We start from the raw sequence: 13,597 nt of genomic DNA, 5'->3' as shown, positions 1-13,597 counted from the left end.
ATTCTTAACCACTGCGCCACCTAGGAAGCCCCTAAGCCTTCTTCTTGAAGGCTCTGCTCAAGAGTCACCTCCCTCGGGAAGCCTTCCCTGATAACTCTGAATTATCCCACCCCTCCACTATCCTCCCCTGGCTGGGTCATGGCCTCTCTGAGCTTCCACAGCCCTCGTGCGTCCCTCAGTCACACATTGTCACTGTTTGTCTGTGTGTCTGTCTCCTCCTAGACTGAGCACTCCAAAGCAGGGAGTGTTTACAGTTGTTCACAAGACTTATGCTCTACTCTGTGCCAAGCCCAGTCTGGGAAACCAGGGACCCAGGCATGAGGCAGGCCGTCTCCTCCCTTTGAGGAGCTCACAGCCTAGTGGGGTGGCTGACGTGTTTCCCGGTAACTCTGATCTAAGCAGCTTATGAAACGCCTGTGAGGGTGAGCCCAAGAGCAGTGAGGAGGCAGAGGAGGGAAGGATCTCCAGTTAGAGGAGGAGGCTGCAAGGAAGAAAGGGCTTCTGAACCGGGCTTCTTGGGTTGCTAGGACAATAGCTAATGTTTGTAGCTAGAGTCACGCTTGACAGTGCCTTCCCATATATTTTGTCTTCTGTTGCTTAGTCGAAACCTGTGAGGCAGGTACTATTGTTATTTCCGTTTCAGAGATGAGGAAAGTGAGGCTTGGAGTGGTTTGGTGTCTTATGCACAGTCATGGAGGTAGTGAGAGATGCAGTCAGGGCGTGGGGTTGCTGAGCCCTTTCCCATTGCTTGATACCGGGGGTAGGTCCAAGTATGGGTGAAAGATGTCCAGGTAAGTGGTGGCCTTTTTAGAAGCTCTGATCTGACTTCCAATTCTGTAACACAGCTGATAGATAACCTAGAAGTGTCCCATTACAAAACACCTAGAAATGCTTGTTAAAATATAACAGATGTCTTTTTAAGTACATAGCTGAGCTTGCAGGAGAGCAAGGGGGAATCCCCAGGGGCCAAAAAGGAAGAGAAAATCAAATTCCAGAATGGTAAATGAGAGGTGATACTCTTTTGCCCTGGAGTGGGGAGGTGGGGGGAGGGGTGAGTGAGATGGCCAACCCCAGTCCCCAAGGGGCTTGAGCTGGTGGGGACAGCACTTGAGGCTTAGGGTCTGCCCCCAGGAGGGAGTTAGCACTAAGGGGCCCATGTACATCGGGACCCAAGAAAGGCTTTACCATTAGCAAAAGGGTGTCCTAGAAAAATACACATGGTTACAATTAGACATCAAGGAGAGTTCTCTAGCTTGGTCTGGGCTCTGGATTGGGAGAAAAGAAATTTGTCATCCTAGGTCTACTCTCATCTGGGCTTAGGGGTTCAAATTCTTACTTTCTTTGGAATTGTGGGACCCTAAGTTCAGACACTAACATTGAAAGTGGTCATAAACTTGTAATACCCAAGGTTTGCCTAACAGAAACAAATGCAACTGCTTTCAAGCCACAAAGATAAAATTCTACTAAAGATGAGTTTATAATCCCCAAATTACGAAACACACAAGGGAATCATGAGTGAGTGTTGGTAAATACAACGAACAAAACCTCTGGCATTTACTGGATTTTCTCAGTTTTTGCAACTTAACATGAGAAAGAGGGGTTGTTTTTTTGTTTTGTTGTTGTTGTTGTTGTTTTTAAAACAGAGCTAACCAACAATAGAAGCAGCTGCCTTGCCAGATCATGAGGTCCCTGGCACTGGAGGTGGTTGAGCGGAGAAGACAGGACTTAAACTTGTTGGAAGTGACTGTTACTGTGAGCTTCTGATGGGCAGGGACCATGTCGTTTTGATCTGTGTCTAATAAATGTCTGAGTGAATGAACGGGACTGTAGTGTGAAGTATGGTTTCATAGAGAAGTGAACAAAGGGGAGGGAGCATGGCTCGGTACTGGGCCCCAGGGGAAACCCACGCCATGACATCCAGGCTTTGCACATTTGAGGCTGTGGTCTGATCCAGGGGGCGAGGTGAGTCTGCAGATACCTATACCACTAGGTGTAGGGAGTTAGGCTCTATAAGACAGGTATAGATAGGGTAGGGCCCCCACTTGAGAAGATTCTGGATAGTCTTCTGGAGAGGGGATATAGGAGTTAGACCTTGAGGGATAGGGACCGGCAGGAGAAGGTCCCCAGACAGGCCAGGGGGTAAGGTGTGGGAGCAGGAACGTGCACGTGCAGTTTGGTGGTGACGTGTGGTTGAGGGGAGGGAAGAGCAGAAAGATAGGCAGAATGGAAGGTGGTAAAAGCCAGGTTGAGCGACTGCTTGGTCCAGCAGATCTGGGATTCTCAAACATTTCTTCTGAAGTACTTGACCTCAGAGGAGGGGACTTACCCTAAGCAGCCTGACACAAGCTCAGTTTCTCTGAAAGCTCATTTTATGTCAAAGATTCAAGCATATACTTCATAATTATAAACAGTTGTTTTAATGTAAACATATTTTTCTTCCTTGAATATTAGCAAATGTAGCTCTAGGAAGATGTGTGATGTTTGTCCTATGGCTTTGAATACCCCTTGGTACAAGCCAGTTTGAGAGGCAAGGCAGCAAAGTATTCATGGGATTTTATTGTTTATAAAATTCTCTCCTATGTGTTATAGGAATACATTCTTTGTATACAGGCTCCTTTATAAATTCTGGAAAGTTCTCTCACTTAGGTAGTTGTATTAAGTTATGGCAGTTTCTCTGGGAGCTGTGGTCCTTGCTGAGAGAGCTACATTGTATGTAGATTTCCAGTAACATGAGGCGCTTGAAAGTTATTTGAAAGTTTTTGTTTTATTCTCTTTATTGTCCTAAGAGTACAGTTACCTTCTTAGGGAAAAATGGCATTTGATTTTTTTTTTCTAGTGTGGATATTTTTGTATCTTTTGTGTGTGTGTTGAGGAGGGAGTGTTGGTTCTGCCTTTTGTCCCTGTTTGTTCATGTTGTGTATGGGGTGGGGACTGGATAAGAGATAATGGGAAAAAAGAAGGGACTCAGAGAGAAGATTACTGAGCCTTTATCTTCTTATCTTGCCTCAGGCAACTCCTATATTTTTTATCATCTGTGGAGGTGGCTGACTAATCTGATAAATTATCTGATAAATGATCCTGGGAAATGAGTGAGCAGACGTGTTAAACCACTGCTTGAGCCAGACATTCTGCAGCTATGGAGGCTTTCAGTGCTAAGCTGGTCTGAAACTCAGGAGCCTTAGACAAATCTGGGAACTGTGCTCAAGATCTGGAAATAAGAACGGGGCTAAAGGAACTGTCATGAATAGTGCTTAAATCTACTAAGTAATACTGCATTATGCTTAGGTGTTTTTCTTTAAAATACATCATCATTAGAACCAGTGGTTGGTAAAATTCTTTTCAGTGCCACTGTTTAATGTGAAAAAGGATACTGAGTGGGAAAGCATGCTAATCCCTGAGCCTGTGACCAAGGACCATACCTCAGACCCCCAGGATCCTCCCACCGTCCTGACTGTAGGATCAAGTTCAGGGTTGGGGTGGGGCTTTATTAATCGGAAAAAGCTGACACCACAAACTTTAAAGTAGAGAAGGTGAAAACAGGAGCAAGCACCGTGAACATATAGAGTGCCAAACTGATATAAGGAAGGAGTATCTTCACTTGACAGATAACCAAACTGAGGTCCAGGGAGGCTCACTGACTACAGCCAGAGAGCTGTGAGGACAAGAGTCAGGACCAGGGCTGATATCTTGACACTGCTGGATTGGGCCAGTGGGCCAGTGTTGTCATTGCTTACAGTCTGTCACATCCTGGGCTCATCTAACATATCGTAGATTCTTCACTTATTGCCTCTAAGAAAATTCCTTCTGTGTCTGGGTCTTAGTTTTTTTTATCTACACAGTGGGTATTTTACCCCTTTCTTAAGGCAGTTGTGGCATGAAAGATCATGTAGAAGGCCCACGTGTCAAGATGAAAACCTAGAATATGTTTGAAAGCAGGGGGCTGTTCACACACATCTCTAGAATTTTTGGGGGTGGTATGCTTGGGCAGATGTGTAGTAGGCTGTAGTCCAAGAAAGCTTCGCAGAGGAGGTGATATTTTTGGAGCTAAACCTGGTGCCCACGGTCCTGTTGGCTTGTTCCCTCCTCAGGACCTCCACGTTCCCAATGAGGACCGAATCAAGCAGCTGCTGGGGCAGGATGCCTGGACCTCGCAGAAGAGTGAGCTGGCCGGCTTCTACCCCCGGCTGATGGCCAAATCAGACACGGGCAAGATTGGTTTAATCAATCTGGGCAACACGTGCTATGTGAACAGCATCCTTCAGGCCTTGTTCATGGCTTCTGAGTAGGTGCTGCTTTTGAATTCCCTGTCTACCCCTGCTTCTCTCCTCTGGGCTCCCTGGTGTGTGGCGGTGGGAATGGGGGTTGGAGAGGGCGGGTCTTGCTTTGTGTTACTGGCATAATTCCCTGAGGTCTGTGGGTACGTGAAGGGCAGGTGAGAGTTCCCAGAGGGCTCCAGGCCGTTGCCAAGGCAGTAGGTCAAGACTGGATGGGAACTTGAGATAGGGATCCAGGGGCTGGGCTGAGTGGAAAGGGGGTCTGCTGTGGGTTGGCCGACATCACTGACTTTTCTTCTAGAGTCTGTGGGGGGTAGATGGTGTCTTCCACAGCAGAACGTCCACTCCCGCTGGCATTAGATGCCCCCTTTTACTAAAGCAAAATCTTTATCGTCTGTGGCTACCTATCCTACTTATGGCTTGCTTATTAATCCATTCACATTGCTGTGCAACCATCACCACCATCCATCCCTATAACTCTTTTCATTTTGTAAATCTGAGACTCTATGCCTCTTAAACAATAACTTCGCATATTCCCATTCTCCCCTCCCCATAGCCTTTGGCAACCACCATTATACGTTATGTCGCTGTAATTTTGTCTCTCCTTTAAGTACCTCGTATAAGTATTTGTCTTTTTCTGGTTGGCTTATTTCACTTAGCAAATGTCCTCAGGGTTCATGCATACTGTAGCATACTGCAGAATTTCTTTCCTTTTTAAAGACTGTATAATATTCCATTGTGTGTATAAACCACATTTTGGTAATCTGTTCATTGGTAGAGTGACAGACACCCGGGTTGCTTCCATGTTTTAGCTGTTGAGAATAATGCCGCTATGAACATGTGAGCACAAATACCTCTTGGAGACCCCACTTCTTATTCTTTCTGATGCATACCCAGAAGTGGACTTGCTGGGTCATATGGTAGTTCTCTTTTTTAGTTTTTATGAGGAACCTCCATATTGTTTTCCACAGTGGTAGCACCAGTTTACATTCCCATCAACAGTGCACAAGGATTTGGATTTCTCTACGTCCTCCCAACACTTCTTTTCTGGTTTTTTTGATAGTGATCATCCCAATGGATGTGAGGTGGTATCTCATTATAGTTTTTAATTTGCATTTCCCTAATGATTAGTGATGTTGAGCATCTTTTTATGTGCTTATTGGCTATTTTTATATGTTATTTGGCAAAAGGTCTATTTAAATCCATCGCCTATTTTTTTTAAAATTTATTTTACTGGCTGTGTTGGGTCTTCATTGCTGCACACGGGCTTTCTCTAGTTGTGGCAAGTGGGGGCTACTCTTCATTGTGGTGTGTGGGCTTCTCATTGTGGTGGCCTTTCTTGTTGCAGAGCACGGGCTCTAGGCGCATGGGCTTCAGTAGTTGCAGCACATGGGCTCAATAGTTGTGGCTCATGGGCTCTAGAGCACAGGCTCAATAGTTGTGGCTCATGGGCTTAGTTGCTCTGCGGCATGTGGTATCTTCCTGGGGCAGGGCCTGAACGCATGTCCCCTGTATTGGCAGGCAGATTCTTACCCCCACTGCACCACCTAGGAAGTCCACCATTGCCTATTTTTGAATCAGGTCATTTGTTTTTTGTGGTTGAGTTTTAGGAGTTCTTTTGTGTATTCTGAATATTAATCCCTTAGCACATACATGATTTGCAAAATTTTTTTCTTTTTCTTTTATATTGGAGTATAGTTGATTAACTCTGTTGTGATAGTTTCAGGTTACAGCAAAGTGATTCAGTTAGACATGTATCTATTCTTGTTCAAATTGTTTTCCTGTTTAGGTTGTTACATAATGTTGAGCAGAGTTCCATGTGCTATACTGTCCTTGTTGGTTATCCATTTAAAATATAGCAGTGTGGACATGTCAGTCCCAAACTATCCCTTCTCCCCACCCTTCGCCCCTGGTAACCATAAGTTCATTTTCTAAGTCTGTGAATCTGTTTCTGTTTTGTAAATAAGTTGATTTGTATCATTTCTTTTTAGATTCCACATATAAGCAATATCATACGATACTTGTCTTTGTCTGACTTACTTCACTCAGTATGACAATCTCTAGGTCTGTCCATGTTGCTGCAAATGGCATCGTTTCATTCTTTTTAATGGCTAATATTCCATTGTGTGTATGTGCCACATCTTTATCCATTCCTCTTTGATGGACATTTAGTTTGTTTCCATGTCTTGGCTATTGTAAACAGTGGTGCTGTGAACATTGGGGTGCATGTATGCGTTCGGATCGTGTTTTTCTCTGGATATATACCTAGGAGTGCAATTGCAGCATTATATGGTAGCTCTATTTTTAGTTTTTTCAGGAACCTCCATACCGTTCTCCATAGGGGCTATACCAATTTACATTCCCACCAACAGTGCGGGAGGGTTGTCTTCTCTCCACACCCTGTCCAGCATTTATTGTTTGTGGATTTTTTGATGATATCCGTTTTGACTGGTATGAGGTGATATCTCATTGTAGTTTCGATTTGCATTTCTCTAATAATTAGTGATGTTAAAAGTGTTTTCATACAGACTTGGCCATCTGTATGTCTTCTTTGGAGAAATGTCTATTTAGGTTTTCTGCCCATTGTTTGATTTGGTTCTTTGTTTTGATATTAAGCTGCAAGAGCTGTTTGTAAACTTTGGAGGCTAATCCCTTGTTGGTCACAGTATTTACAAATATTTTCTCCCAATCTGTGGGTTGTCTGTTTTCTTTATGGTTTGCTTTGCTGTGCAAAAGCTTTTGAATTTAATTAGGCCTCATTTACTTATTTTTGTTTTTATTTCCATTACTTTGGGAGATGGATCGAAAAAATATTGCTGTGATTTATGTCAGAGAATGTTCTGCCTGTGTTTTCCTCTAAGAGTTTTATAGTGTCCAGTCTTACATTTTTGTCTTTCATCCATTTTGAGCTTATTTATGTTTATGGTGGTAAAGAGTGTTCTAATTTCATTTTTTTACATGTAGCTGTCCAGTTTTCCCAGCACCATTTGTTGAAGAGACTGTCTTTCCACCATTGTGTTGTTTTCAGTTTCTTTCATTAGCCTCTTAGAGTTTTAGGAGTACAGGTTTTTTGCCTCCTTATGTAGGTTTATTCCTAGGTATTTTATTCTTTGTGATGGTAAATGGGATTGTTTCTTTAATTTCTATCTCTGATCTTTCATTGTTAGTGTATAGAAATACAACAGATTTCTGTGCATTAATTTTGTAACCTGCAGCTTTACCAAATTCATGATGAACTCTAGTAGTTTTCTGGTAGCATCTTTAGGATTTTCTATGTGTAGTATCATGTCATCTGCAAACAGTGACAGTTTTACTTCTTTTCCAATTTGGATTCCCTTTATTTCTTTTTTTTTTCTCTGATTGCTGCGGCTGGGACTTCCAAAACTACGTTGAATAAAAGTGGTGAGAGTGGACATCCTTGTTGTGTTCCTGATCTTGGAGGAAACGCTTTCAGCTTTTCACCATTGAATATGATGTTAGCTATAGTTCTGTCATCTATGGCCTTTATTATGTTGGGGTAGGTTCCCTCTATGCCCACTTTCTGGAGAGGTTTTATCATATAAATTGGTGTTTAATTTTGTCAGAAGCTTTTTCTGCATCTATTGAGATGATTGTATGGTTTGTGTTCTTCAATTTGTTAATGTGGTGTATCACACTGATTGATTTGCAGGTATCGAAAAATCCTTGTATCCCTGGTATTGGTCCCATTTGATCATGGTGTATGATCCTTTTAATGTATTGTTGGATTCTGTTTGCTAGTATTTTGTTGAGGATTTTTCTCTCTGTGCTCATCATTGATATTGGCCTGTAATTTGTGTGTGTGTGTGTCATATCTTTGGTTTTGGTGTCAGGGTGATGGTGGCCTCATAGAATGAACTTGGGAGTGTTCCTTTCTCTGCAATTTTTGGAACGATTTGAGAAGGATAGGTGTTAACTCTTCCATAAATGTTTGATGGAATTCATCTGTGAAGGCATATGGTCCTGGACTTATGTTTGTTGGAAGGTTTTTTTTTTTTTTTGGCCACACCTCATGACATATGGAACTTCCCTAACCAGGGATCGAACTCTTACCCCCTGCAGTGGAAGTGTGGAGTCTTAACCACTGGACCACCAAGGAAGCCCTTATTGTACGTTTTTAAATCATAGCTTCAATTGCAGTGCTTGTGATTTGTCTGTTTATATTTTCTGTTCCTGATTCAGTCTTGGAAGGTTGTACCTTTCAAAGAATTTGTCTATTTTTTCTTGGTTGTCCATTGATTTTGCTTATAGTACTCTCTAATGATCCTTGTATTTCTGTAGTGTCTGTTGTAACTTCTTTTTCATTTTTTAGAAAATATTATTTATTTATTATTTTTTGCTGCATCGGGTCTTAGTTGTGGCAGGCAGAATCTTTTGTTGCAGCATGCGGGCTTCTCTCTAGTTGTGGTGTGCAGGTTTTCTCTCTAGTTGTGGTACACAGGCTCCAAAGAATGTGGGCTCTGTAGTTTGTGGCATGCAGGCTTTGAGGTTGAGGCTCATGGGCTCAATAGTTGTGGCATGTGAGCTTATTTGCCCTGCGGCATGTGGGATCTTCATTCCCTGACCCAGGATCAAACCCGCACCCCCTGCGTTTGGAAGGTGCATTCTTTATCACTGGACCACCAGGGGAGTCCCCTCTTTTTTGTTTCTGATTTTATTGATTTGACCCCTCTCCCTTTTTTTCTTGACAAGTCAGACTACACATTTATCAATTTTCTTGGTTCTTTGAAAAGATAAGCTTTTAGTTTCATTGAGCTTTTCTATTGTTTTCTTCATCTCTATTTTATTTAATTCTGCTCTGATCTTTATGATTTCTTTCCTTCTACTAATTTTGGTTGTTTTTTTGTTGTTGTTCTTCTTTTCTAGTTAATTTAGGTGTAAGGTTAGGTTGTTTACTTGAGATTTTTCTTCTTTCCTGAGGAGAGGTTGTATTGCTGTAAACATCCCTCTTAGAACTGCTTTTGCTGCATCCCATAAGTTTTGCATTGTGGTGCTTTCATTTTCATCTTTCTCTAGGTTTTTTTAAATTTCCTCCTTGATTTTTCCAGTGATCCATTGGTTACTTAGTAACATATTGTTTACCATCCACATGTTTGTGCTTTTTATATATTTTTTTCCTGTAATTGATTTTGAATCTCAGCATTGTGGTTAGAAGCAATGATTGACATGATTTCAATTTTCTTGAATTTACCAAGGCTTGATTTGTGGCCCAAGATGTGATCTATCCTGGAGAATGTTCCATGTGCACTTGAGAAGAATGTGTATTCTTCTGCTTTTGGATGGAATGTTCTATAAATATCAATTAAGTCTATCTGCTCTAAGGTGTCATTTAAGGCCTGGTTTTCCATATTGATTTTCTGTCTGGATGATTTGTCCATTGATGAAAGTGGGATGTTGAAGTCCCCCACTATTACTGTGTTACTGTCGATTTCTTCTTTTATGGCTGTTAGCATTTGCTTATATATTGAGGTGCTCCTATGCTGCATGCATAAATATTTACGGTTGTTATATCTTCTTATTGAATTGATCCCTTGATCATTATGTAATATCCTTCTTTGATTCTTGTAACAGTCTTTATTGTAAAGTCTGTTGTGTCTGATATGAGTGTTGCTACTCCAGCTTTCTTTTGATTTCCATTTGCATGGAATACAATTTTTGATCCCCTCACCTACAGTTTGTGTGTGTCCCCAGATCTGAAGTGGGTGTCTTATAGACAGCTATATACAAGTCTTGTTTTGTATCCATTTAGCCAATCTATGTCTTTTGGTTGGAGTATTTAATCCATTTTCATTTAACTTAATTATTGATTTGTATGTTCCTATTACCATTTTGTTAATCATTTTGGGTTTGTTTTTGAAGGTCTTTTTTCTTCCCTTCCTATTTTATTGTCTTCTCTTGTGATTCGATGTCTATCTTCAGTGTTGTGTTTGGATTGCTTTTTCTCTTTTGTGTGTGTATCCACTGCACATTTTTGGTTTGTGGTTCCCATGAGGTTTTTATATAGAAGTCTATATATATACAAGATTGTTTTAAATTTCTGGTCTCTTAATTTCCAATGCATTTCTAATATCCTGCATTTGTACTCTCCTCTTCTCATGATTACTCATCTTGATATATTTGTATGTGGATGAATTCCTATCTTTACTGTATGTTTGCTGTTACCTGTGCACTGTCCTGTTTGTAATTATCATGATTCTAGTTGTGGCCTTTTCTTTTCCCCCTAGAGAAGTTCCTTTAGCATTTTTGTAAAGCTAGTTTGGTGGTGCTGAATTGTCTTAGCTTTTGCTTGTCTGTAAAGTTTTGGATTTCTCTGTGAAATCTGAATGAGAGCCTTGCTGTGTAGAGTATTCTTGGTTGTAGGTTTTCCCTTTCATCAGTTTAAATATATTGTGCCACTCCCTTCTGGCCTGCAGAGTTTCTTCTGAAAAACCAGCTGGTAACCTTATGAGAAGTCCCTTGTATGTTGATTGTTGCTTTTTCCTTGTTGCTTTGAGTATTTTCTCTGTTTTTAATTTTGGCAGTTTGATTAATATGTGTCTCAGCATGTTCCTCCTTGGGTTTATCTTGTATCAGACTTTCTGTGTTTCTTGGACTTGAGTAAGTGTTTTCTTTTTCATGTTAGGGAAGTTTTTAGCTATAAGCGCTAAAAATGTTTTCTTGGGCCCTTTCTCTCTCTCTTCTCCTTCTGGGACCACTGTAATGTGAATGTTGGCACATTTAATGTTGTCCCAGAGGTCTCTGAGACTGTCCTCATTTCTTTTCACTCTTTTGTCTTTATTCTGTTCAGCAGCAGTGATTTCCACCAGTCTGTCTTCCAGGTCGCTTATTCATTCTTCTGCCTCATTTATTCTGCTATTGATTTCTTCTATTGTATTTTTCATTTTGTTTATTGCATTGTTCATCTCTGTTTGTTTAAATCTTCTAGCTCTTTGTTAAATACTTCCTGTATCTTCTTGATCTGTGCCTCCATTCTTTTTCTGAGAGCTTGGATCATCTTTACTATCATTACTCTAAATTCTTTTTCAGGTATGTTGCCTAATTCTTCTTCATTTAGTAATTCTTGTGGGTTTTTATCTTGTTCCTTCATCTGGAACATATTACTCTGTTGTCTTGTTTTGTCTAGCTTTCTGTGTTTGTGGTCTCCTTTCTGCTAGCTGCAGCACTGTAGCTCTTCTTGTTTCTGGTGTCTGCCCCCTGGTGGTGTGGTTGGTCCTGGGGCTTTTGCAGGCTTCTTTGTGTGGGGGACTGGTGCCTGCCCACTGGTGGGTGAAGCTGGGTCTTGTTTCTCTGGTGAGCAAGGCTATGTGAAGGGGGTGTTTAGATGTGGCTGTGAGCTCAGTATGGCTTTAGGCAGCCTATTTGATGATGGGTGGGGCTGTGTTCCTATCCTGCTGATTGTTTGGCCTGAGTCATTCCAGCACTGTAGCCTGCAGGCTGTTGGGTAGGGCCATGTCTTGATGCCAAAATGCTGATTTTCAGAAGAGCTCACACTGATCAGTATTTTCTGTGGCCTCTGCCACCAGTGTCCTTGCCCCCCAAGTGAGCCACAGCTGACCCCCACCTCCCCACGAGACCTCCCAAGACTTGTAGGTAGGTCCATCCCAGGCTCCTATGGAGTTATTGCTTTGTGCTGGGTCCCAGTGTACATGAAACCTTGTGTGTGCCCTCCAGAGGTTGAGTCTTTGTTTCCCCCAGTCCTGTGGAACTCCTGCACTGAAGTCCTGCTGGCTTTCAAAACCAAATGCTTCTCCTCCAATGCCACATCCTCAGGCTGAAGAGTCTGACATGGGGTCAGAACTCTCACTCTGTCTCCTTTTAGCTTCTTGTCTTTTGGTGTAATATATATATATATATATTTATTTATTTACTTACTTACTTAACAAGTTCCAGTCTTTTTTGATGATGGTTGTTCACTAGTTAGTTGTGATGTTGGTATTTTTATGAGAGGACGTGAACTCAAGTTGTACTCTGACTTCTTGTCCAGAATTGAGGGGCTGCTGTTAGTTTGGATGCTTGTTGTCTCTTTTCTCAGTGTGCTGTTCATTATCCCTTTTTTATGGGATGTGCAGGTATGGCAGCCCATGCATGCTCCTAGTATGGCTGGGGCAGCAATTGGTGCCTGGTTGCCTGTCTCCCAGTGGTAGTGGTGGCCAGTGTGCCCCTGGCACAGCAGGGGCAGTGATTGGAATTTGGCAACTGCTCACTTCTCTTTGTGGTGGTGATGGCCAGTGCACTCCTGGGACAGCAGGGGCAGCAATTTTTGCCTGATTGCTGCCCTCATGCACTCCCCAGATGGCAGGGGCAGCGATTAGCACCTGCTCATATGTCCCTTAGCAGTGGTGGTGGCACGTGCCTGCCTCTGGAGCCCATGATGGCAGCAGCAGCTTGTACTTGCCCCTGGAGCTCATGTAGGTGTTGTTCTGTTGCCTGAAAGCACATGCACAGGGAAAGAAGCTCCTATGGAGGTCCTGTGCCTCTTCTTGTGTGCCCCTCAACTGTAGCATCTTGCCTCTCTGGTGGGCCCAGGCTTCTTCCAAGTACACCCTCATTTGCAGCCCAGCTTCTTCAGGCTGTCTTCACGCAGCCAATCCTGGTCCTCTCCCTGGGTCTGACCTCCAAAGCCTGCACTTCATCATCTAACCCTTGCCTGCACCAGTGGATGAGTATCTCAGGCTGGGGAGTGCAAGGTGGCAGTACCTACTGTCTTTGTGGGTCACTCTTTGTTTTGCCTTCTGCAAACTGTTGCTGTTCTTTCCTCTGAGGTTGTGAAGCTCCCCCTCCATCCAGGCTGATCTCCCCACTGTTGAGGGGACTTCCCAGGGTGTGGGAACCTTTCTTCCTTCACAGCTCCCACCCTGGGGCACAGGTCCTGTCCCAATTCCTTTCTCTTTTTTTCCTTTTGTCCTACCTGGTTACTTGAAGGTTTTCTTGTCTTTTCGGAAGTCTGAGGTCTTCTGCCAGCGTTCAGTGGATGTTTTGTGCAAATTGTTCCACTCATAGATATATTTTTGACTTTTTTGTGGGAGGAGGCAAGCTCCATGTGCTGCTCCTCTGCCATCTTGATTCCTCCCTGCTACAATTCAGTCTTGACAGGTTGTATGTTTCTGATAATTTATTCATTTTCCCAGGGTTTCCAGTTTTTTGGTGTATAATTGTTCATAGTAGTATCTTTATGATCTTTTGTATTTTTCTGCTATCAGTTGTAATGATCCATACATTTCTGATTTTATTTATTTGTGTCCTCTCTCATTTTTTCTTGGTAAGTCTCTTTAAAGTTTTCTCTGTTCTGTTTTTTTCAAAAAACT

The 13,597-nt window shown here is 42.4% G+C and overlaps 1 protein-coding gene across 1 annotated transcript in view; it reads left to right on the top strand.

Annotated features, from left to right (window-relative positions):
* The window catches only part of USP35 (ubiquitin specific peptidase 35), a 65,871-nt gene that overhangs the window by 12,968 nt on the left and 39,306 nt on the right, over positions 1–13,597 (top strand). Inside the window, exon 7 of the mRNA XM_057749751.1 lies at positions 4,089–4,282. Coding sequence (XP_057605734.1) covers positions 4,089–4,282 — 194 coding nt within the window. The remainder of the gene's footprint in view (positions 1–4,088; positions 4,283–13,597) is intronic.

Source organism: Hippopotamus amphibius, chromosome 9, assembly GCF_030028045.1.
Source record: "Hippopotamus amphibius kiboko isolate mHipAmp2 chromosome 9, mHipAmp2.hap2, whole genome shotgun sequence".
Lineage (NCBI taxonomy): Eukaryota > Metazoa > Chordata > Mammalia > Artiodactyla > Hippopotamidae > Hippopotamus > Hippopotamus amphibius.
The sequence above is the reverse complement of the archived record's forward strand: the minus strand, read 5'-3'. Positions and strand labels throughout refer to the sequence as shown.